At 37.4% G+C, this 25,293-nt stretch overlaps 1 protein-coding gene across 4 annotated transcripts in view; it reads right to left on the bottom strand.

Annotated features, from left to right (window-relative positions):
* gypc (glycophorin C (Gerbich blood group)) overlaps nucleotides 1–25,051 on the bottom strand; it is a 57,120-nt gene extending 32,069 nt beyond the window's left edge. The window contains exons 1-4 of one of the 4 annotated variants that reach the window (XM_036561925.1): nucleotides 24,714–25,042; nucleotides 20,973–20,998; nucleotides 18,542–18,611; nucleotides 16,353–16,468 (exon numbers count right to left, since the gene is read on the bottom strand). In XM_036561925.1, the coding sequence (XP_036417818.1) occupies nucleotides 16,353–16,431 (79 nt within the window). In that variant the 5' untranslated portion in view covers nucleotides 16,432–16,468; nucleotides 18,542–18,611; nucleotides 20,973–20,998; nucleotides 24,714–25,042. Of the gene's footprint in view, nucleotides 1–16,352; nucleotides 16,469–18,541; nucleotides 18,612–20,972; nucleotides 20,999–24,713 lie in introns of all 4 variants that reach the window. The other 3 variants (XM_036561927.1, XM_036561928.1, XM_036561926.1) reach the window with 3 other exon arrangements.
* Between the last annotated feature and the right edge of the window lie 242 nt (nucleotides 25,052–25,293).

The following is a 25,293-nucleotide window of genomic DNA, read 5'->3' as shown; positions in this document are numbered from 1 at the left end:
TGAGAGAAATTCTGGCTTTACTATTCTATGCGAATACCTCTCGTTTCATTTCTTTCTCTGTTTTTTAGTTCACATTATAAAGTACTCTGAGCTCTAAATGTATGAAAGGAGTGATATAAAAGGTCTACATTTATCTTAGTTTTGTGTTTTTTTTTTCCAGCTGAAAAGGAAAAATCTTCTCTCTGGTATCCATTTTGTGCTCAATAAAGATAGAATCACTGGTTTTCCTATTTGGTTTGATAAATATGGTAAGAGATACCTTAATACTAGCTTGTATTTGTAGTGTGTAGACCAGTTGCTAGACTAGCAGGCAGGATTGGGTGACACCACCCAACAACAATTCACACCTCTCCACAATGATGAACATTCTGAGATAATAACCACTGCAGCTTTCTTCTTATCAAACAAGTGTCAAATCCTGTACAAGTGACATAATAAACAAACAGCATTTAAACCCAATAACAACACGTTTATAAACATTGACTTGCCTGCTCACCTATGAAAAGGAAAATCCAGTTTGCTTCCAGTTTTGTAAATCAAGCACATTTCCATCTAACAATATTCTGTCAACTTTGCATTTTATGGCCACTGTGAAAATATTCATGTGTGAAAACTTCTCACTAAAACGGATGCAGCATCTTCACATTGACAGGAGTTAGAATCTTGTTGGGCTCAAAGAAGAAACCGGATGGATTTGATTTTGAAATGTAATTAGCCAACCATCGCAAAGCACAACCACTTCATTATCTATACCAGCGTGCTGACAGCTATTAAAATGAATCTCTCCAGACTGTTTGGTCTATGAAGCTTGCAGCAACAGCCAAACAGCATGGCTTATTAGCCATGCTAGCATTATGGAGAGAAATTATGAATAATCAATCAACATCATAAACACAGGAAACTAAAAGTTACAAACTCATACAAAACACCAACTCCAGTCAGCCCTTGTGGTGTGTAAAGCAGCCTTAAAAGCATTCAAAAGTAAAATAATGACTCGAGTAGAAATACAAAGCGGCTCTCAAAAACTTCTCAAGAGCTCTTTATAGAACTGCAGTGGAACTTCGCAGTACATCCAGCTCATATCTGCACAGGAACTGAAGTTTGTTTCTTCTCTTTTTTGGATGCTTTGAGTCTAAAATAAAATGCCAAAGCTTCAAAGTGTGAAGGTGTGAGCAACAGCAAAGCAGTCTAGGTGCTATCACCAAAAGAACTGAAAAAAGGAACTCAATGTGAAAGACTAAAAGGGAAGAGACAAGATATTCCTTAAAAAAATACTTGGATAAAAGTAGAAGTAATATTATTTGACAGCACAACTATCTGAATTGTATTTAAGGATACAGAACGGTCTGACTTTATTTGAATAGTCCACTATAGTCCCCTATAGATTATCTACAGATGTTCAAATTGTTAACAAACTAACTGTTGATTCTAAACAGTGGTGGGGTTAGGGTTAGGATTTGGACCAGGGTGAGGGTTGGGTTTAGGTTTTGAGTTGAGGTTAAGGTTAGGGTTAGGATTAGAGCCACATTTAGAGTTAAAGAAAATTATGGTCAGTTTAGTAGATATTTAGTTGAATGTAACTTGAAGGTAATTTTAGTATCTTGTGGACTATCCAAATAAAGTGTTACCTCAGGAACTGCCTAGGAGATGCCTCTACCCATCTCTACCCACTCCGCATCCAGACGCCTGATTTTGTGCATGTAGAAGCAATACTGATTATAGCTGCTTGCCCAGATAAAGAATACACAGCACATTTATTCTGCAGCTCACATTTCTTAACTTTGTGCATTTTATTTGAGCCCAAAAGGATCCCGAAGAAAGAACTGTGACTAACAAGCTTCAGTTCCTCTGCTGATAGGTGCTGGATGTATTAAGAAGTTCTACTTCTGTTCTCTAGGGAACTGGGGACCTCAAACTTTTGTGTTATTTTTGGCTAGGCAACTTTGTCTTTTACTACACTAATTATTTCACAGTACTTTTACTCGAGTGTGGGTTTGGGCTACTCTACCAACCTCTCATTCTGACCGGTAACCAGCTCTGTGTGGGATGCTGGAGCAGGAACAGAAAAGTACCATTTGAATTCAGAACAAACCAAAATAAAAATATTTCACCGTTTGCAGTCCCTGCTGACAAATCTCAAATCTTCTTTTATGTGTTGTGCAAATACAAACCATGCAACACATGGGTTAAAGTCATAGAGAAGACTGTGTAATACATTTGTATGACATTAAAACTGAGTGTACCAGCAAAGTTTGAATGGAAAAAACACTTAAAGACCTTAAAAACTTAAAACTATGAAGTGTATGGCTCGTATGGCTCACATTAAACATTTTCCTTTTATTTGGTGACGTCTTAAGGAAGGTAATGTTCTTATTCACCTTACTACTGGATCCAATGAATGAACAGACAAACAAATAAAAAGGACAACAGGCAGACAGACAGATATTTATACTTTCTTGGTTAGTTTTTGCTTGGTGGGTTAATAATCTGTCTGAGCCACAGTTTCACACCAGTAGTTTCACACCAGTAGTTTCACTCCAGCAGGTTCAAGCCAGTGGCATTCAGCACATACACCAAAACTTGTTTTGAACTTGTTTTGGGCTAATCAACATTTTAGTCGTTTTATGTGCGTTTCCAATAAATATGTGTTAAATTTGCACTGGGCAAAAGTTATATTTTAAGCTTTAGGCTAAAACAAACTTTGGTTTGAACACATATATAGATTCACAAAACAGCCTATTTGTTTAAACCAGGTTCTTACATTGGTTATGTTTGATATGGAGTTGGGTCATTTACTTTATTTACACCCACTTTCACATGCAAAAGTTTTTTTTGCTTTGGGTGGCTCTAAAACTTAATTGTTTATTTTATTAAAGCAAATGATTAAACATTCCATTTTGTCACTACTAAAACAATAATAACATTACCAAAACTTTACCAAATGTTTCAGTAGTGACTGTTTCATTAGTGGCAATTTATGTTACTTTGACCAGAACTAAAAAACACTAGTTAGTACATGACTAGCAAACACAACTTTGAACAGTTGTACACACATAAAATCATCATATTTTTATTAAAATAATTTTATAAAAAGTTTCAAAAACAGTTGGATCTCACTGCTCACCATATGGCCATGAGGGACAGAGACGCAGTCTCACTTCCTGCTCTAAAATGCAGGGGTGTGGTCAAATTGCATATTGTTGACTTTCTAAGTGAAAATAAGTGAGCACATCCTCTACACACTTCTGCACAATTAAATGCATAAGTACTCATTATTCGCTGAACATATTGGCTATATGTGGATATAAAGTGTAAAAAGTTATGGCAATTTTTTATATTCTCTTGTGTTTTTTCCCAATATGTTAGATTTAAGCAGAAATTGTGCATTTCAATTGGTAGAAAAAATGACAAGTTTGTTCACTTGGAAAATTAACAAAACAAATATATATATTATATCGCTGCTGTCAGAACAAAACCTCGTATCTCTATTTTTGTTGTTTTTCAGTTTTTGACATAATTTAAAAGTGCCTGATGCCCTTTACACTGTGTGTAAATTTCATGATGAACGGACCGATAGAAATGTCCCACTGACTTACATTAAAAGTAAAATAAGTTTTTTCCTTCTCCTGTAAAGTTATCATTTTGGAGATATGAGGTTTTGTTTCGACAGCAGCGATATATATAGAACTTACATCTGCTTTGAACATGGCTCAGCCAATCAAACTTCAGAACCGTAACTCTATTTTACAACTGATATTTCAATAGGTCATGTTTTTAATTCTAGGCTTGCCATTTAATGATTAACTGCTGAAGAATGATGATTATTGGTCAAAAGATTCTGCCAAACTTTGCATGACTGATCCAATGTGTTGCTAATACAACTCCAGTTAACTACTAGTATAGATAAGATGGATCCAACATGTTGCTAATGCAGGTAATGAATCTGCAAACATTATTTTGCTTGTGCTCACCAAGTTGAGTAAAAAGTTAGGGAGCAAAAGTATATGTTTACTCCCCCTTAATAAAAGGAGGCTTGCTCCAGTAGCTCAATTGTTAAGGCATCTTTGCCCCCACCCACACAGGTTTCTGAAAATAGTGCAGCACAGTAGGTGGTACTTCTTCATAAGCAGATGCGTCTCGTGCACATCCTATTTGCATAGCCTGTGCATGTGTCTGTTTTTACAGCCTTGTTTTTACTGTGAATTTCTGCGAGAAAAAACAAATTAGCCCAACACGTGACAGCTGGCAGCACGGCGTAAACCTGAGCAGCAGGTATTCACACACATAACAACTCTTCACAGCAGATCTTCGCTAGTGGACTTGGATATGAGTGTTTTTAAGGACTAAAGATAAATCAACATATTTTGGCCTGCTGGGCTGCTCCAAGGCAAGCAGGGTGAAACACACACACACACACACTCAAACAGAAAACACTCCAACCCTTTAAGCCTCCATCTCTGTTTCTTCCTGTTCCAAGGAAAAGGAAAAGGCGCAGTTCTATTTCTCTCATTGTATCTTTTCAGTCAAGCTCTCTGACTCCTCCATTTCTTTGCATCGATTTTCCTGTCCATACTATCTTTTCACTTGCTTTTTCTTTTCCCTTCGTCACCCCCTCTATGTCAATCTCTCTCTAGCACTTTAGACTATCTCTGTTGCTCTCTGTTTGGGCAAAAATAACATGGTACCTCTTTAACTGTAGTAATACATGAGCTCTGGATATATGGATTATTCTACCAAATCAGAACATCCTTTTGCTTTTAGTGACTCTATAACTTAATTAAGTTTATTAAATGAAAGCAAATTAATAAACATTTCATTTTGTCAGTAACAAAACAATCATAGCTCTCAAACTTACCAATGTTTCAGTCGTAACTGCTTTGGTAGAGACAATTTTAGCTCATTTTGAGCAGAACTACAAAACTCTAGCCATTACACCACAGCTTTGAACAGGTTTACACACAGAAAATCAGACTACTTTTCATTAAAACACAAAAATTTCAAAACAATGGGATCTAACTGCTCACCTTGTGGCCATGAGGGACAGGGATGCAGTCTCACTTCCTGCTCTAAAATGCAGGGGTGTGGCTAAAATAAGGCTCTGCCTACACACTGAAACTCTGTATTTCGATAGTGACATGAAAACATGGGACAGCATTATTTGAATAAAGTTTTTTGTTTAAAAATTAAACCCATAATACATCTAAATTGTCCAACTTTAAAAGAAATCAATATTTAAAAAGCAACTTAATATAATATTAATTTTCAGTTTTTGGTGTGTCACTCTTTACCTTCATTACAGCTTCCATTCTTTTCAGGAGACTCACTTTCAGTTTTTCAAAGAAATCTGCAGCCACACCTCTAAAGTTCAATCTTAGAAGTTGGTTTAGCATTTTCTGCTTCTCACCATCCAAATAAACCCACACACTTTCAGTGATGTTGAGTTCTGGACTCTGGGGTGGTCAGTCCATTGTTCTGAGAACACCAGCAGCTTCTTTGTTTGATGTTTCCTTTCCTCAGTAAGAGCTTCTTGACAGCTACACATCCTTTCAGATCCATAGTGTTGAGTTGTCTTCTCACAGTGGAAGGATGGACAGAAACATTTTTCAGATCTTAAGCAACTTGATTTTTTTCCTCTCTCTCTAAGATGAAAGCTTTAGTGCTGTTTATCTGATGTGGACAGTTTTGGTGGTTTGGAGGTCTTGCAGGTGGTTGTTAGGAGTCCCATTTTTGTTGTAGCTGTTAATCATTGTAGCTCCAGTTCTGGAAACTCTTGCTTTTGCCTGACTTTCTCTTTCCTTATGCAACTGGATTATCTTATGTCTAATCTCTTCAGAAATGCTTCCTTAAAAATGAATAACTTGTACTTACACAAGTAAGACAGTGGGCACCTACTGTAAAAATGAAACACAGTGTCTGTACAGTATCTGTATTCTACCCACCTCTGATTTCTAATGGGTTACCAGTTTAGGAAAGAAGGGATGGGGGAAACTGAAGCATGGACAGAAAAGTACCACTTGTGTTCAGATCAAACTGAAATGAACTGCATTTTGTTTGTAATCCCTGCTGCCAAATCACAGATCTCCTCTTCTATGTTGAGCAAATATAGACATTCAGCAACTTTGTTGCACAACGAATGGATTAAATCTCACAGCCTCACAGAGGCATCTTTGCAACTCTGGTTCTCATGTAAGTTTTGTTTAAGCGGAGGTTGATAACATTATCTGAAAATATGATTTTGTTAACAGGCAGTTTTGTATGCAGAAAATACTTTATGTGAATAAGCAGTGGGGGTGGAAAACATATTGCTTTAGTCATGACAGGAAATTGCTTTGCTGATGACAGCCGGCATCCTTCAGAACAACAGATTTACTGTATTGCTAATGCAGACTCAATACATTGCTAATAATGATATGACAGGTCCAAGTTATTGCTAATACAGATATAAGTGATCCAATGTGCTTCTTATGCAGATATGACAAATTCAATGTAATGCTAATATAGATCTAATGAATTGCTAATGTAGATAAAACGGTAACACTTTACATTAAGGGTCGCTAATCAATCATTAAATATATAATAATCAACTATTAGTTTCCCATTATTTAGTTATTAGTTAACTCTTCATTAAGCATTAGCTATTACTTAGTAATTGATTAAGCACTTATCAATTAGTAATTAAGTACACTGTTAGTTGATAAGTTAGTTTGTCGTTAGTTTGTGGCTTACTTACTCGTTATCTGTGTGCTAACTGCTGCTTATTACATTGTTAATTAACTAAGTATTTTTCTTCATATAAAGAAGTAACGTGATAACTTACTAGCACCTATGTGTTAATCCCGCTAATTATCTGTTAATTAACTTTCCATCACCTCCATATATTCTGTTGCTTCACTTTCTTACTTTGGTTCTTGTTCATTAAAGATGCTTATGGTCACCATAAGATGAGCGCACACAAATTCATGGACGGTTTTGTTATTCATCACATTCATCTTGGCATATCTGTACTCATATCTGGTAGGAGTGCATGTAAATTTGGGCATAAATGCTGGATATGTGGCTAATTAACCAAAACTATTATCAACATAATCTGTAATTGCAAAAATAAGAACAATAGAAAATTTCAATAATACTAATTTGTGTGCATGACAGTCCAGTACAAAAGTGGATGTACTTACTTTACATGCACATTGATATAAACAAGTGCTGCAACTATTTCATGTTCCATTTAAAGACACATTACACTGTGCTTTTGTTTCATACTACTGACTCACAAACACAGCTTCGGTCATACACTGAAATAATACAGCGTTTATTTTAGGGAATTAATTACACTAAACAATCACTCAACTATGTTAACAACACAGAGTATTTTGTTTTATTTCACATTTTATTTTTTCCAGTTGTTTTCATTTTAATACTAGTAAGTTTGGTCAGCAGGGGAGGAGTGCACTCACTGCTGGACATCAAACTCCACCCATGAGCACAGCCATTAGCTTTCATGCCAAACACTGCCGTTTTATTGGCTGGCTACTGAAACATCTGCATGAATTAGGGTGTGCTTCATGTAAATGATATGTAAATGAGGTGCTGGTAGGCTGGTTTCATGCACTGAAGCTGATTTATCATTTATGCTCAAATCTCCACTTGTTTCCACATCGTACAAAATTGTTATGAATCAGATGCAGAGCAGTTCATACCGTATAAAAGGCAAAAAAAACATGTTCTTTTTTAACGTAACTTTGATGATTAATGGCCATTAGATCTTTACATTTTGACCATTAATCACTTCTTAAATTCCACTTTATCAACCATTCATTGCTTCTTAAATTCCTCTTACTTAATCATTAATTACTTCTTAAATTCCTCTTACTTAACCATTAATTACTGCTTTTGTGTCCCTCCAAGTAAAATGACAACACAAAATCAGTAATTAATGGTTAAATAAGAGGAATTTAAGAAGTAATTAATGGTCAAAATGTAAAGATCTAATGGCCATTTTGTCATGATAGTGATGGCCGTGCTCATGGGTGGAGTTTGATGTCCAGCAGTGAGTGCACTGCTTTTGTGTCCCTCCAAGTAAAGTGACAACACAAAAACAGTAATTAATGATTAAGTAAGAGGAATTTAAGAAGTAATTAATGGTCAAAATGTGAAGATCTAATGGCCATGGGCCCTTTTCACAAAGAGTTGCGATTACGTCCGGATTAAGCATTAGCAGTGAACTATAATGCTCAAATACTGAGCTACAACAGACATATGTTAGTTTTCGTGCACTATCATGACAAAAAGTGAGAACAGGAAGTGAATCGAAGCACTGATTTAACTGTAAACACAGCTAAAATGCTGTGTGTGGTGTAGCCCTGCTTACTGCTGCTGCAGCTGCTCACATCAAGCAGCGTCTCTGTAGTTGTACAACATGCCAGCGATTTCTGCAATATTTTTGTTTTCAAAAGAAATTAAAGTTCTTCTGTGTAGTATGAATTTGGTAGACGTTGTTTAGCTGTAGCTAGCTAGCAACGCTAGAAGCCATTTCTAACTGTAGCTGTGTTCCCAAAATAAGGAAGTTAATTAGCTTTCATTAGCGGCTGCCACCAGCCGGCTAACGTGGAGCAGGTTCTGTGACACATTTAGCTACATGGTGGCAGTGACTTCTGACATAAACACAAACAAAAACTTTTACATGTAAAGTCTATTTGAAAGACATCGTTTAAACTGTATTAGCTTACGCTAGGCTAACAGGCTACAGTCGCTAATTAGCTAGCCTACCATTAGCAGTTTGAGGAGCACCAGCTTCGTATGAGCATCAAACTTTAAAGCTAAGTTAGCTCTAACGCTGGCTATGTTAGCGATCTGCCAAACAGCATTATTCTTATAGTTTCATGGCAATTTTTGAAGCAGCACTTCAGAAAACATCCACCTTTCACTGCTCAGTCAAAAACGCGACTCCTAGCTGAAAAAAAAAAAACATATGAAAAAGCTGCTTCATGTTAGCCGGGCTAGTTTGGTTAGCAGTAGCTTCTAGCCAGTATATCTAGCTTAATATAAACAAAGTTTATAACATTCATGCTACATATAAAAGTTCTTCTTTCTTTTGAAAACAGAATATTACCGAAATCGCTGGCGTGTTGTACAAAGACACAGAGACTGCTTGATGTGAAGCAGCTGCAGCAGAACTGCAGTAAAAACAACATACAGCTCTGTTTACAGTTAAATCAGTGCTTCCGTCCACTTCTTACTCTCACTGTCACAACCGTGCAGGAAAACTAAAATACAGCTGTTGTAGCTCAGTGTTTGAGCGTTACAGTTCACTACTAAACATTCTGACATCGCGTCTGCAGTAGCTATATGGAGAGGAAGTGAGTTTTACCCTGCTAATGCTTAAACCGGAAGTAATGACGAATCTTGTGAAAAGGGCCCATTAATCATCAAAGTTACGTAAAAAAAGAACACGTTTTTTGCCTTTTATAAGGTATGAACTGCTCTGCGTCTGATTCATAACCATTTTGTACGATGTGGAAACAAGTGGAGATTTGAGCATAAATGATAAATCAGCTTCAGTGCATGAAAGCAGCCTACCAGCACCTCATTTACATATCATTTACATGAAGCACACACTAATTCATGCAGATGTTTCAGTAGCCAGCCAATAAAACGGCAGTGTTTGGCATGAAAGCTAATGGCCGTGCTCGTGGGTGGAGTTTGATGTCCAGCAGTGAGTGCACTCCTCCCCTGCTGACCAAACTTAATGGTATTAAAATGAAAACAACTGGAAAAAATAAAATGTGAAATAAAACTAAATACTCAGTGTTGTTAACATAGTAGAGTGATTGTTTAGTGTAATTAATTCCCTAAAATAAACGCTGTATTATTGCAGTGTATGACAACAAAAGCACAGTGTAATGTGTCTTTAAATGGAACATGAAATAGTTGCAGCACTTGTTTATATCAATGTGAATGTAAAGTAAGTACATCCACTTTTGTACTGGACTGTCATGTACACAAATTAGTATTATTGAAATTTTCTATTGTTGTTCTTATTTTTGCAATTACAGATTATGTTGATAATAGTTTTGGTTAACATAGTTTTTGGTTTACATGCACTCCTACCAGATATGAGCACAGATATGCCAAGATGAACGTGATGAATAACAAAACCGTCCATGAATTTGTGTGCGCTCATCTTACGGTCAGATGTGACCATAAGCATCTTTAATGAAGCAAAGTGAGAAAAGTGAAGCAACTACATATATATAGGTGATGGAAATTAACAGATAATTAGCGGGATTAACACATAGGTGCTAGTAAGTTATCACGTTACTTCTTTATATGAAGAAAAATACTTATTAGTTAATTAACAATGTAATAAGCAGCAATTAACACACAGATAACGAGTAAGTAAGCCACAAACTAACAACAAACTAACTTATCAACTAACAGTGTACTTAATTACTAATTGATAAGTGCTTAATCAATTACTAAGTAATAGCTAATGCTTAATGAAGAGTTAACTAATAACTAAATAATGGGAAACTAATAGTTGATTATTATATATTTAATGATTGATTAGCGACCCTTAATGTAAAGTGTTACCGATAAAACCAATACAATGTGTTGTTAATGCGGATCTGACAAGTCCAATGTAATGCTAATCCAGATCCACTGTAGGCTGCTTTAATGTATGTATGCATATGGTTGATACAGTGAATTGCTAATAAATCTAAATGGCTGATAATGCACATATGGCAGATAAAGTGTATTCCTATTACAGATTTCAACAATGCTAATAAAGATCCAGCAGATTGCTAATGCAGATCTAATTCATTGCTACCGCAGAGATTGACAGAACAAGTATATTAATACAGATCTCTTGTATTGCTAATGCAGATATGACTAATCCAATGTGTTGCAAATACAGTTCCAGGTCAAATGTATTGCTAATACAGATCCAGTGTATTGTTATTGCAAATCTAATCGAATGCTAATGAAGATATAAGAGATCTAGTACAATGCTAACACAGATCCATTGTATTGCTAATGCAGATCAAATTGCTAATGTAGATAAGACAAATGTATTGGTAATACAGGTCCAGTTATTTGCTAATATAGATAAGACAGATTCAGTTTGTTGCTAAACCAGACATGACAGATCAAATGTGCTGCTAATATAGATCCAGTGTAGGCTACTTTAAAGCACATATGACACATGCAATATATCGCTAACAGATCTAATGTTGTGCTAATGCAGATATAGCAGATCCAGTGTACTGCTAATACAGATTCAAGGGATCGATAATGCAGATAAAATATTACTAATACTACTAATTGAAGCAGTGCCAATGCGTCAGTAATACAGATGTATTGTGCTGCTAATGGGAATACAACAGATCCAAATGCACTGCTGATATCATTTATGTTAGCGTTGTAAAATGTCTTGTATAGATTTTCATTGTGTGTTTTATTTGAACTACTGGAACATGATCATGTTGATAGCTAAAAGGACGATTATGGATAGAGATTTCAAGCGATGCAGTCAACAACCTCAAAGGTGTGCTATGTGATTGCTTTATCCAATGCCATCACTACCTGCTGACTGCACCCTGTTTGCCTTCTAAAAGCTCCTTCCCTGCAGCGGGGCGCCAGTCACCATTCATGCCGCCCTTTGCGTTTTTCTTCCGCTACCTAATCAAGCCTTTGAGTTGTCACAGCAGGAAGTCATCAATTAGCACTGAGATCAAATTTCCCTCGTCCCTCTTCGGGAATACGGGCAGCCAGGCGCGCGGCAACTTTTACGCTTATTTAAACACCGGCGAGCAAACAAGCAGCAGGTGACCACCTTCCGGGCCCTCTGGAAATTGGTGTCAGGCCCTTGACTTCCGGCAGGGCCGCCCGTACTCGTGCTTCCCGCAACTTAACACAATAAGTACTGTTTCCACAACCCTGAAAACCACCTTGACGTGCTCTCGGGGTTTTTAGCGCCGCGTGAGGGGAGCTCGCAACAGCGCACACTTTAACACCTTTCTAACACCTCTGGGAGGACTATCACAGCTTCGATGACCAGAAAGGGCACATGAGTCTGCAGAGCACCAGCTCTAAGTTTCCAGTGCTCCAGCACTCGCGAACTAGCAATTTGCCCCCGCGCTGGCCGGGGGATGTTGTTTTGCCGCCGCTGCGCCGTAGAAAAGATGGGACTTCAAAAATGCATCACAGGGGAAAAAAGCCAGAGAGGCAGGCGGCCTGGATTAGAGAGCTTTATAAATAAAATGCATCTCCTTGGCTTTTTACTCTGCTGTTCTCGGGTGTCAGGCTTTTCTCCATCTCTTGGCTGGCGTCACTCTGAAGGGAAGCGACGTGCCGCTTTGTATCCTAATGCTCGGTTCCTGTTTGGAGCGACTCTGTGCTCTTGGGAATAATGTGAAGGGGAATGAAAAGGGAGGGGAAGCAAGACAACTGGGAAAGAGTGTTTAGGCCGTTTAAATAGAGCCTCAGTGTTTTTATATTGCTCAGTTTTTTCTTTTTTCTTTTTTTGCTATGGGCTGTCTTGTGTAAAACAGGATGAGTAAATCATGGAGAATCAAAGTGCCCTTTTTTAACAATGAGAAAACACGACGTGTGCTTACAGCATTAGCAATGTCGTTGTATAACCAAGATTTCCCAATGGTTGCGTCTACTCTTCTCTTGGCAGAGTTGAGTAAAAAGTCTGGAAATGTATACGAACCGTTTTACTGCATTAGTTTAAACTGCAGTCCCACATTAAAATAAATAAATACATAAAGGATTCAGACCTTAGATATTAGGATTATGTTATGATTTATTTATTTATTTTTTTTTTGGAATATCTTTTTAATTTCATTTAGAGTGAATTTGAAGGATATAGATATTTCATGAGTTTAATTAAAAAAAAAAAAAGCTGTCCCACGTTTTCATGTCAGTACCAAAATAGTTTTAGTATGTAGGCAGAGCCTTATTTTAGCCACGCCCCTGCATCCCTGTGCCTCATGACTACATGGTGAACAAATAAGTGCTATTATTTTAAAGTAAATGTGTCCCAAAGTCTGAAAATCAGTGTGGAACATTAAGATTTCTTACTACAGAAACACATATTTTCCTCATATAAGTCAGCTTTTTTTGCGTTTTAATGAAAAAATATGATGATTTTATGTGTGTACAGCTGTTCAAAGCTGTGTTTGCTAGTCATTGGGCTGCCAGATAAAACCTGATAATTAACAAATAAAGTATGTTTTTTCAGTGATGGTAAAAATCAGTAGATGTCTTAAAGATACTGCCTTTAACTGTAGATCGACTAGGTATTTTGACATACCGTATTTTACCATAAGAATAACATTAACAACAATTAAATGAAATGCAAATGCTTGTGATATAAAAGTAATCTTTTTTGTGAATTTATATTCTATTTCTGTAAAGTAACAACAGCTCTGTTAAAATACAGTGAATAATTTTGGCAAAGCGAAAGGAGAACGGTGAAAGTTTTACTACCTCATTTAGGAGCTGAGACTTACTACTCAAATGGCTGTAGCTCAGCTTGAGCTGCTTTTGGACATTAGCAACTCCACAAATGATGAAGTAGATAAACTACTAATCCTTTAGACATTTGTAAAAAGTTCTAGTTGCTTGGACACAGCCGATCTGTGATTTTGATTGTAAATTGTGCTCATTGTGTAGAGGGGAGCATTGAGTTCAGCCATTTATAGTAAACTATGCTCAGATTCGTACTGCATTAACGTCACATACGTCATCTGTATTTATCTAAATCCAAGGTCAAAGTTTTGGCTTCCTAAGCGGGAGGGAGGTTATAAAGTTGGAATTAATGTTAATGTCAGTATTTATCCGATAATGCATAGCTAGAAAACTGTAACATTATAAAAATGAGTGAAACTAGAAACTACACCTATGCTTATATTACAGTAGCTCCCCATGTAAAAGGAGCTTGAATAACTTGAATAGGGCTTCAAAAGATTTACAGAGCATGAGGAACCTCTGATTTACTTTGGGATGATTCTGCAGACACACTTTTAATGGGGATTAACCATTGAAACCGCCTCTTCGTCTAGAACCAGGCTAAATTTTAGCCTAATCTGAGCAGAGCACTACACTGCACGGATGGCCACGTTCGTTTTCTTCGGCTAATCCTCCAAAACGCAGACTTGAACCTTACAGCCATGGACCTGAACCATGTCTTCAGCGTGTTAGCGGAGCTTTGAGCTAGCCACAATCGCCTGCTGCTTTTTCACAGCTGGCAGCACCTGAGCATGCCCGACTCGTTTCCAATAGCACTCGCTCTGAGCTGCTCTTCCTCCACCCCCCCCCCGATCGGAGGGAATCACTCCCTGCAGTTCTTACGCACCCCAGAGGTTAGAGGAAAACAGGCGGTTATGCACGTCCCCCGCCGCGCGCTGCCGATTTTTCGCCTTCCGAGACACTGCTGCGGAAATTAGTGTGGCTGACACACACTATTGATGAATATTGATTGTTGTCCCTTTGAAATCGGGGCTGGTAAAGTGGCACGCTGGCAGCCAAATCTATAACGTGGCTGCATGTTGATGTATAGTGTAATGGTGCTGTCGGCCATTAAACCGCTACTTGCTTTAAATTCCTGCTACTTACTTGTAGCTACTTAAGGATGTATTGAATTTGGAATTCCAGATATGAACAGCTGACAGACTAATGTACACATACAGTTGTATGCAAAAGTTTGTGCACCCTGGCTGAATTTGTTGATTTTCGAAGTGACAAGATGTAAATGGAGCCTCTGAAGCAATATATATATATATATATATATATATATATATATATATATATATATATATATATATAAATGTTTTTCTGGAAATGTTAATGCACAGTTACTCACACACAGTCACTTAGTGTTCTCCTATCTTCTTTATAGGCCTCTCCTATAATGAGTTTCAAAGTTTGAAGAGTCAAAGAATTTATCATGCTCTGGAATTGTCATCAGCTGACAACTCCTAATGTGCCAGTCCTAACGAGTCAATAAAGAATTGTCTAACTGATGTGTTCTAAATCTTTACAACTGGAACGGTGTCCAAACTTTTGCGTATGCCACAATTTGATTTTTTTTTTACTTAACATAAAACATATTTTTGCTGCAAACCAACAAAATGTGTCATTTGGCCAGAGAGTGACCAAACATCTGCATACACCTGTATAAAATGCAGAAATATACATGGACACACAAGCACAGATGTCTGCACACTAGGCCGTACCCACCTAAGAACTTTCTTAGTTGACCAGAAGGCCTGATTTTTGACTAAAAGTCTCCCTGAAAGACACTGGCTGTTACTCATCAAAGTTCCATAAATATTAGTGCAAATTGCTCTGCTTTTCATGACTTACAATCCTCTCTGCGTCTGATTCATGAAACTTTTGTACGATGTGGAAATGATCAGAGATTTTAGCACAAATGATGAATCAGCTTCAGTGCGTGAAATCAAGCGCCAGCTTACTAGTACTTCATTTACATATCCTGTACATGAAGCACATCCTAATTCATGCAGATGTTTCGGTAGGGAGCCAATAAAACAACAGCATTCAGTGGCTCTTGGCAAATGGCAATCCTCGTAGGCGTGCACTGCTCCACCTACTGACCAAGCTTCATATTGTTAAAATTACAAATAAAATTTGAAATAAATGAAACGTCTTCATTTTTTAAGACAGTGGAATGATATGAATGTGTAGTGTAAAAAATATATTTTTAAATGCTATATTATTGCAGTGCATGATGCTGTGTTTTGTATTGTTTATTTTGTGGGTGGAGTCAGTGGTATAACTGCAACATTTGTTTATACCAGCGTCTATGTAAAATAAGTACATTCAATTTTATACAGCACACCTCCCTATTATTATTGTTATATTCTATTTTTATTCTTATTATTGGTATCATAGATTATGTTGATAATAGTTTTGGTTAGTTAGCCACAAATTAAGCATTTATTCCGGTTGTTAAACTGTTATGCTCAAGTTTACGCCCTCCTACCTGATGATCGAGAGAGAATTTGATCGCAAAGATATGATAAAAGCAAAACTGATGAATAACAAAGCTGTCGGTGAAATTTGTGTGCCTTCGTTTTGGGATCAGGTTCAACCATACACTACTTTGATGAATATGTGTGTAAATTTGAAGGGGGTGTATGCACTGGAAGTATGTCAAATAACATAAACAAAAGTGTCTGAATACTTATTTCCCCTCACTGTAAATACAAACAGGATCCTTCTGATTGATTATTCAACTATCCAACTTAAAGGGGACAGTCCTACTGCAGACACCACAGTCCCAGCCTGAATATGTTAAGTGCACAAAACTCCATATTACTTACTCATATTGGTGAACGCATCTTTGTATTCAGCAGAGCTTTTATTAAAAGCCATTTCTGCAGAGCGTTCCTTCACCAGCATGTGTGGAAACGTCTCCCAGAAAGATTGAAGGGCACAGCTGAGGGAGAGAGAGAGAGAGAGAGAGAGAGAGAGGAAGAGAGAGGGAGTGAGTGCTTATAGATGATATGGTGCCTGTCGAGAGAGAAGCGAAGAATTATTTCACTTGGATCTCAAATCACAATGGAGCCTGAGAGAGGAAATGGCTGAAAGGTTACGTTAGCCTTTTCCTTTCCAAGAGCACTGAGCACTCAGAGCTGTGAACCTAAATGTTACTCGCATCTGTTATTTAGCAATGCTCAGTAAAGAAATGTGTAACAACAACCCACGAATGTGCTCATATTTTCTATCTGCAGTCTAATTCTGGAACATATTTAACACGATTTTATGTGTGTACAACTGATTAAAGCTGTGTTTGCTTGTCATGTACTGGCTAGCATTTTTGAGTTTTGCTCAAAATGGGCTAAAATTGTCACTACCAAAACAGTCACTACTGAAACATTTGGTAAAGTTTCGGTAGTGTTAAGATTGTTTTGTTAGTGACAAAATGGAATGTTCAATCATTTGTTTTAATAAAATAAACATAATTAAGGCAGAGGGTCACTCAAAGAAAAAGTATTTTAGTCCAAGTTTAGTTAAAAGTCCCAAATGTATCTTGAAAAACTCCTTACATTGTTAGTGTGAATGGGTGGGGCTACACTGGTAATGATCTATATGTGTTAATAGAGTCCTCATAGGCACCATTTATGGGGCCTATAGGAAGCTTTGGAGGCTTTATTCCGTCCACCGCAGTCTTTGGCAGAGTGTAAATAAGGATGTACTGCTGTGTTATTCCCATTGGCTTTTGGATCCAAATATTTGACACTGATGAGGTGAAATGCATGATCTCACTAGCTTCTCTAACTAATAAGCAAAATAAGCAGAAACCAATAAAAGTGTGTGTGTGATGTTAACGAACCAGTGTAGCCTAGTTTTACTTTGACCTTTGACAGTTAGTTACAGTTTTTTCGAAGCAATTTTCCTAGTAAAGTCTCAGGAATGTAACACATTTTACCAAATCTCTCCATGACAAATCATTGGCTTTTCAGTAAAATGTATAGTATCCCTGTGGGGCTCTAAAGGGTACCGCACACTGTGTAGCATTATGTAGCATAGCATCACATAGCATAGCGTCACCTAGCATAGCCTCACGTGGCATAGTGTCATGTAGCATAGTGTCATGTAGCATAGCATCACATAGCGTAGCATCACGTAGTGTAGCGTCACGTAGCAGATGTTCATTAATCTTAAAGATTTTAACTTGACTGTCTTCTTTAGTGTGAACTTCAAGTGCTGTGGTGCTTAAAGAAACAGAAGAGTGGAGTCACCAATTGGTGGCATGTGTTGACGCCAAATTTCAGCAGCGACGTGTTTGCTTGTATTAAAAACAACAGCTTTGAAAATGTAGACACTTTGGGGCGACCTTAAAGGTTAACAGATACCAACAAAACTGCTAAGAATGCTGGGAAGCTCTGCCTTCAGTGCTAAAATATAAACAAAATATAAACATACAAAAATCACATTCACATATTTATAATTCACATAATACTATTATTATTACTATTATTATTATTATTATTATTATTGTTATAACTTTGTAGGTGCAGTTAAACAACCCTGAAGCTTCCTGTGGCCCTGTTCCCCTTATTCCAGATTTAATTAATTTCTAATACTTGACCCAAAGGTGGGAATATTGAAAAACACAGCAATAACAACTGCAATACCATTAAAAATAGTTTGGGCCTGAGGGATGTCACAAATACCATAATTGGTTTGTTAATTCTATTTTCATGTTGTTGTTTTTTCTCATCTACCAGAGGTGTAAAAACCAGTGCGGAACAGTTAATGGAGCACTAATTAGTCTGCGAGTGGCGCGCTAAACGAAAATTCACTATTCTGCATTGTTCAGACACTAGCTCAGAGTTCTGCTGTCTCAAATAAAGATCGAGTGAACCTGATCCCATCGGTCTTTGTTTCCAATCAACCTTGCAACCTTGCAGACCTTAAAGGCAGCTAATAAACACAGGAAGTGAAGGGAGATTAGAGCAAGTGTCTTATCACAGTCTGTCCAACTCTGTTATTTGCCTTCACTCACCTGGCACCAGGTCCCTCAGTCCTGCTTCCTGTTTGATTTCAAGCCAGCTGTACTATCAAACAATCTACTCCTGCAAAGGAGGGGTGGACAATGTTATGCATTATGTTTTATGTATTATGTAACATGTATTACAGTATTTTGTTTTCATGAGGTCTGCCAAGTTGAGTAGAGGCAGTGCACCAGTGGTGCCACATTTAAAACTGTCAAAAACTGATAGTACAATGATTTTTTTTACAATTAACATTTTACATACTATCCAGCACTTCATCCAGTGAAACAAGGCCAATTATGCTCTCACAGACTCCTTACATCAGTGATTGATCGATATAGTGATTCATCAGTTGTGGATGAAATATTTTATCAATAATCCCTCCAGGAAGAGGGGGATGACAAGCAACCTCAAGGACTACGTTAAACCTAGACCACAAATCCATAGCAGGTGGTGTGCTTTAAAATATACAATGAGAAAGGGAGCCAATCTAAAATCTTCAAGATAAGCAATTTTCTTTCACATCATAACTTATTTCACCTCGTAACCTTTTAGACCAAAAACATCAAGTGTGTGGAGAGAGTCATTTGTCTTCTGGGTTTCTTGTCCAGTGTGCAAAGCCTTTAGCTGGCTGCAGTAGTCTGTCTTCCTTCTTTGATCTAAACTAGGGGTCAGCAACATGCGGCTTTTTTACTGCTCTCTTGTGGCCCAACAGCAGTATTAGATTTTTTAGGCAATAATAAAATAATCCTCCTTTGCAGTAAAATAAAGCTTTGCTGAGCATTCTAACACACACGTTTAACACAGTTTTAACAATACATGGTCTTAAACACCATAATTAATGTATATCTGCTAAGTTACCACCCTTTAACCCTGAAGATTTGCACATAGACTGCAGGTCACATAGCAACGCAGATAACAATCTCGCCTAGCTAGTAGCTAACAAAAGGACAAAGAAAAGAAAGATTTAAAATGAACCTTGATAATTTGGAGATGAATGGACTTTTCATTTATAAACAATCAGCTGGTTTGCTGATATATTTAATCTGCAATGGGAAACTGACGACCACTAAAAAGTTGCGAAGTTCAAGTCAGCTTCTTGTTTGAATTTTCCCATTCCACCTTAAATGGTGCATCAGTTACATTCTCCATTTAAGGTGGAATGGGAAAATTCAAACAAGAAGCTGGCGAATGAGAAGCCGACTTCAGCCTCATAAAAAGTTGAACATTGAGAGACATTTTCCAAGAAACTATTCTACTTCTGTGGAAAATATCCTGCTGGAGATGTGAGAAACGCAGCCATAGCTGTCCGAATGCTTAAACCAGAGCAAAGTTAGTCTGTGTTTTTGTTTATATTATGTTTTTAGTCTATTCTAGTACATTAGCACATACTGAGACATATTTACAGCAAAGATGGTAAAACATTACTTCAATTCAATGGACATAAAATGTTGTGGCTCCCAAAGTGGATTGATTTTTGTTGAAAGGACAAAATGGCTCATCTTAACATGTGGGTTGCTGACCCCTGGTCTAAACAGATACAAACCAAACTCTGACCAAAACATAAGACATAGGCTCTATACTCCCCTCTGATGGAGTACAGAATTCAGACATCTCATGGTTGTTATATATGACGACGTACAGCTAAAATGCTTAGCAAAAAGTCTAGTTTATTATTCAATTTATTAGCATGATGTAATTTATAATACAATATCATATCATCATATTGATTCTTAAGCATTTACTGATGATGTTGCGGAAGTGAGCTTCAAGATAATAAGTCATTACTTTTAGAAAATAAGCCAAGATTTTAAGAAAAATAATTATTTCAAGATAATGTCACTCTTTTGACAACTGCTGCTAGTCGTAATGAAACAGCTCATTTAGCAGAAATGAACCTCCATTGAATAGCTGGAAAAAAACAACTAAAACATACTTAATTCTGGACAGAAATGGTATTTCTTTGCCTCCTTTCTCAGTTGGTAATCAGTTAGAACTAAATGAAAGAACTGTTAATAGTTTTTGTTTAAACCAGAAAAAGCTGGTTTATGCTGGTCTGGTACTGGTTTAGCTATTCACCCTGCATGGTCTTTCTGGTTGACCAGCATACCAGCATCCAAAACACAACATATACAGGTTTGTCCGGTGACTAGCCATGCTCGTTTTTCTAGCAGGGTAAACTTTTGCAGAACACTTCCACAAAGTTTAAAAACAATAAAAATAAATCACTGGACTTATATCTTTATATCACTATATAATTAATCACCTGTGTGCTCAGCAGCAAAAACATCATTTTTCCACCATAGCAGTGCAGAACACACATAGCACACAATGAAGAGAATAAATTGTAACATTACTACCTGGCTAACATTTTAGTGTGAGATTTTTGTTCTGCAACACTTGAAAGGGACATTACAGTTTCTAATTTTAGATGCTACTCACTGACTGTCAACACTGTAGCAGATTATCTGCAAATGACAAACAAAAAGGACAACATGAAAATCATGACAAACATGAAAAATGAGGACAAGAATTTTTAAATATGCAAACTTGTGCAGACCTATGAAAGGGGTTTAAGGTAGTTTAGCATAAAGTATTCATAAAAGTATTTACTTTAAGCCTCAACCCACCTCTTTGCACCGGACTGGGTCACTGAGACTTGGCTTTTCATGAATATCCCACCTCCCTGCTAAAAAAAAGCCAGCACAAACCAGCATATGTTGTGTTTTGAAAATTGGTAGGCTGGTCAATAGCAATAGGTGTTAATGTGCTGGTCACCAGCAATGCCAACAAATGTTGTGTTCTGGATGCTGGTATGCTGGTCAACCACAAAGACCATGCTGGGTGACCAGCTAAACCAGCACCAGGCCAGCATAAACCAATTTAGACCAGCATGGAATTGTTACAATTTCATTATTTCCCTATGGATCTATAAATCCTCAGAATCCATTAACTTACACATCTGTTAACTATAAAATCAGCCAAAGGCATTAAAGGCCTGGAGTTTTAACAAGCTAGTGCAACCTAGTGAGACACAAACTTGCTCTCATCTTATGGTTTTTAGCTTGAACATTTCTTCAGTATTTTATAGACTGGATGATACACTATATCAGCTGGATGCACTGTGAAAGTGACTCTTCAGTGAGTCTATGGCAGGATGTATTTCTTTTATCTGCAGGAAACAGGTGTCTGGATACATTAGTGAAGTGGCCAAATCGTTTTCGTTTGAAAATGGGTGTAGCCTGTAGGCCTATTGCTACACTCTTTGCAGAAATGCCAAAAAATGATTCTTTTAGTTGCCTGAAGATCTATACACAACAATAACTTTTCAGCAAATTTAAATCAAAAAAGCATCTCCTCTTCTACATATAAACACGGATTTGGCATTCATTTCATGTTAACTTTCAGCAGACTTTCTGGGCTTGTTTCAGTAAGTTGTGAGTGAGAATGAATATCAAACTACTATGCTTTTGTTATTACAAGAACACCGTCAATCAAAGGTATAGAGGCTTTACATTCTATGTGTCCATATATCCATATATCCAAGATAAAAACCATTTAGGAACATATACCAAATTCCCTTTAGCTGGCCTTCTTAGTACATGTGCTTGCTTTAGGGTACTGTTTCCCCACTCCAGTCCAGGAAGCTCACCTGCACTCCACAGTTTAGTGTTTTCCAAACCAGTACAAGTGGGCTTCTGGGGCTGGAGTTGAAAAATATTGTCAAATGAAAGACTGTCACAAATGCCCAAAACAGCTGAGATTCCTAGGTGGGGTGGCCAAATGTTTTCATGTTTGACTTTATCTCTGCCCAATTCGCGTTAAATTGTTCTATAGCAGTGGTCTCCAACCATGGTCCTGGAGAGCTACCTTCCTGCAGAGTTTAGTTCCAACCTGTATGCAATAAGCTTCCCAGTCCCTTACTTGACTCTAGTACATCTGATCCAACCAATCAGGGACTTGGGAAGAGGTTGATTAGCTGGAGCAGGTGTGCCAAATTGTGGCTGGAACTAGGCTCTGCAGGAAGGCAGCCCTCAAGGGCTGGAGGCCACTACTCTACAGTGAAACTCCCCTTTCACAACAGAAACCTGATAGCTGTTGATACTGGGCCCTACTTAACAGTTATACAGTAAACTTTAACTGGATATTTGATAGCATAGTCTGTGTTGTAAGGGACTGAACTGGTGGAAACCCTGATTAACTTCACCAGTGAATGAATCAACCATTGACACATGACTAATGATGGGCTTATGTAGATCTTGTATTGAATTGCTGTCTCTGATGCAGGAAAATAACTGTTTAGTGAGTACATTAAACAATTATGTGTACGGCCTGTCCGGATGAAAATTGTGCAGTCGATAATAATACAGATTTTAGGGGGCCAAATATTCTGTGAATTTCTGTATAGTTTTATATTTCAATTTTAGATTTTAATTTAGTACTGCAGAGGTTTTACTTAAACAGCACTTTACTGTTGTTGCACTTCTTAAATTTAATGAGACTAAGAAATCAAAAGTTGTTTTCCTTCTTTAGCATGATGTAGTTCTAAGTTCCAACACAGTATCAGGGAGGATCTCTGAGCTAGCTGAGCATTGTCGCTCAATTATAGGTGGGGGTTGTGGGAGGGGGAGGTGAAAAATTATATTATAGGTATTATTATGTAAGATTAAAGTAAACCAAGGTTTTAAATGGAATGATATAATGAATCTTGTGTAGAATAACCAGAGACATGAGGTCCATTTTTGTCTTTGCATTGTCTTTAACCCCAAATAATAGTAGAAACTCACAGTCTTATATAATGTAAATATTGTAAGACTGGGAGCAGGACTAGCCTTAATTCCTTGCTGTTTTGATTTCTGTTCCTTATCTTTTATTTTTCTTATTTTTAGTCTATATTGCTGCCATATAGTTAAACAGAGTGACTCATCATTTGTACCCAAACGGCACAACTATTTGTGGTTTTGAATCCTAGTGATGCCACCAAAAAAGTGGCTAATTATTAATGTGTTATCAATGATATTTTCACTGAAACTAACAAAACTGCGGGTTGTCAGTATTGTCCAATGGCATCGAGCAAACACTATGTTGGTGAGGCCCCCTTTTTTAGAAGTGGACATTTCAAATTTTTTACTGAAGTGTATAGTCATTCAGAGTGATTTTGTGTGAAATGGTTTATTGTAGAGACTCAGATTTCTTTACAGCGGTGGTGATAGGAACCAGGGGTCACCATGTCTAAAACACAAACACAGGCATTTTATTTACTATCCAAAACCACCAGTGAAGCTACACGTCTTTTGAGTTTTTATATGAATGTTAATAGCAGTAAATCTAAAAAATAAGTTTGGGGGTGCTATTTTGCCTTACAACACCCTGCATGTACCCCTCCACCATAAATGGCCAAAAACTTGTCTCAAAACTATTGTAAAACAATGGGCAGTGTATTCATAACCATTTCATGTAATAACTTTCTGTGAGGGAGCTTTTAGAGGTGGACATCTGGTTTCTATCACCACCATTGTGAACAATTCTGACTCTGTACATTTCTCTAGAACAGAGCATTTCACACCAAACCACTCCGAATGACTTACCTTACATCGTGATCATTTAATTATTTGGACATTTTGCAAAATTTCCACAATTCAGCTTAATAAAGTCCAACCTGACAATAATCAGTTGTTTATTTAAAATAGCGTGGAATGAACTGGACGATTGATGGAAAAATAAACCGTATCTAAGAGTTATACCATAAACTTAATCTCATGGTGTGCCTGAAGACTTTCTGGCAGGCATACACTCCTGATTCAAACCTTCAGGCATTGCGAAGTGCTGCTCAAGTTCCTCAAGTGGCAGAACAAATGTCATGCACAACTGTTAGCAGTTATGAACAGGCTGTCTGCAGCCAGCTTTAGTAACATTTCACCCAACTGGCACTCATTTTACTCATGGAGTTTCAATTCCTCAAACTTTTCCCTGCTAATTTGCATGCTATTTTATACCAGCATTTCAGAAAATGAACATGACCCATAAGAGTAAATTTGCTGAACAAAATATTTCTTGCTTCCTCATGAAGTCATGACTGAAACACAATGTTAGCTTTTACTCTTTAAATACTTCAGAGTAACATTTCATTAAAACATGCATGTATTTAAAGAAAAATAATGATGCAAATGAGGTCCAACGTACCAACTTCCACTGAAAAGCAACAAGTTGTCCCTCTGCTCCTGCCTAGTCCGCTACAAAGCCAGGAAATGCTTCCTTAGACAGCTTAGCACGTAGGAAGCTGCTTTTTTTTTCATCTTTCGGGGAAAGAAAAGAGAGAGAAAACTGCCTGCTTAACTCTTAGCACTGCTGCATTCGTATGTGGTTAGGTCAGATGGGTTGCACGTGAACTTTTTGAGGTTTTTTTATGCCTTTTTTGTCCCTCCACCCCTGACTTATTCCCTGGTGAATGATCTCTGCCGCTGCAACCAATAGATCAGCAGACCCCTCCCCATAGCTGTGTAAATAACCCACAGCTGTTGTCAGTACAAGGTCTGGGAAAGTGTGGAGGGTGGAGGGGACAGGAAGGAGAGAGAGAGAGAGAGAGAGAGAGAGAGATTTTAGCTTGACATCTGTGTTAAGAATGAAGATACTAGTGTGGAGTTGCATTAAAGGAACAGTTTGATGAAAAGTTGAATATACTTGAATATACACAATTTCACCCTTATTCCTAATATAGTCCATCAACCAAGACATGTTTGATGTCCAAAGTTTCCTACTTTAT

This window comes from Colossoma macropomum, unplaced genomic scaffold (assembly GCF_904425465.1).
Source record: "Colossoma macropomum unplaced genomic scaffold, Colossoma_macropomum, whole genome shotgun sequence".
NCBI lineage: Eukaryota > Metazoa > Chordata > Actinopteri > Characiformes > Serrasalmidae > Colossoma > Colossoma macropomum.
This window is presented reverse-complemented; position numbering and strand designations above follow the sequence as displayed.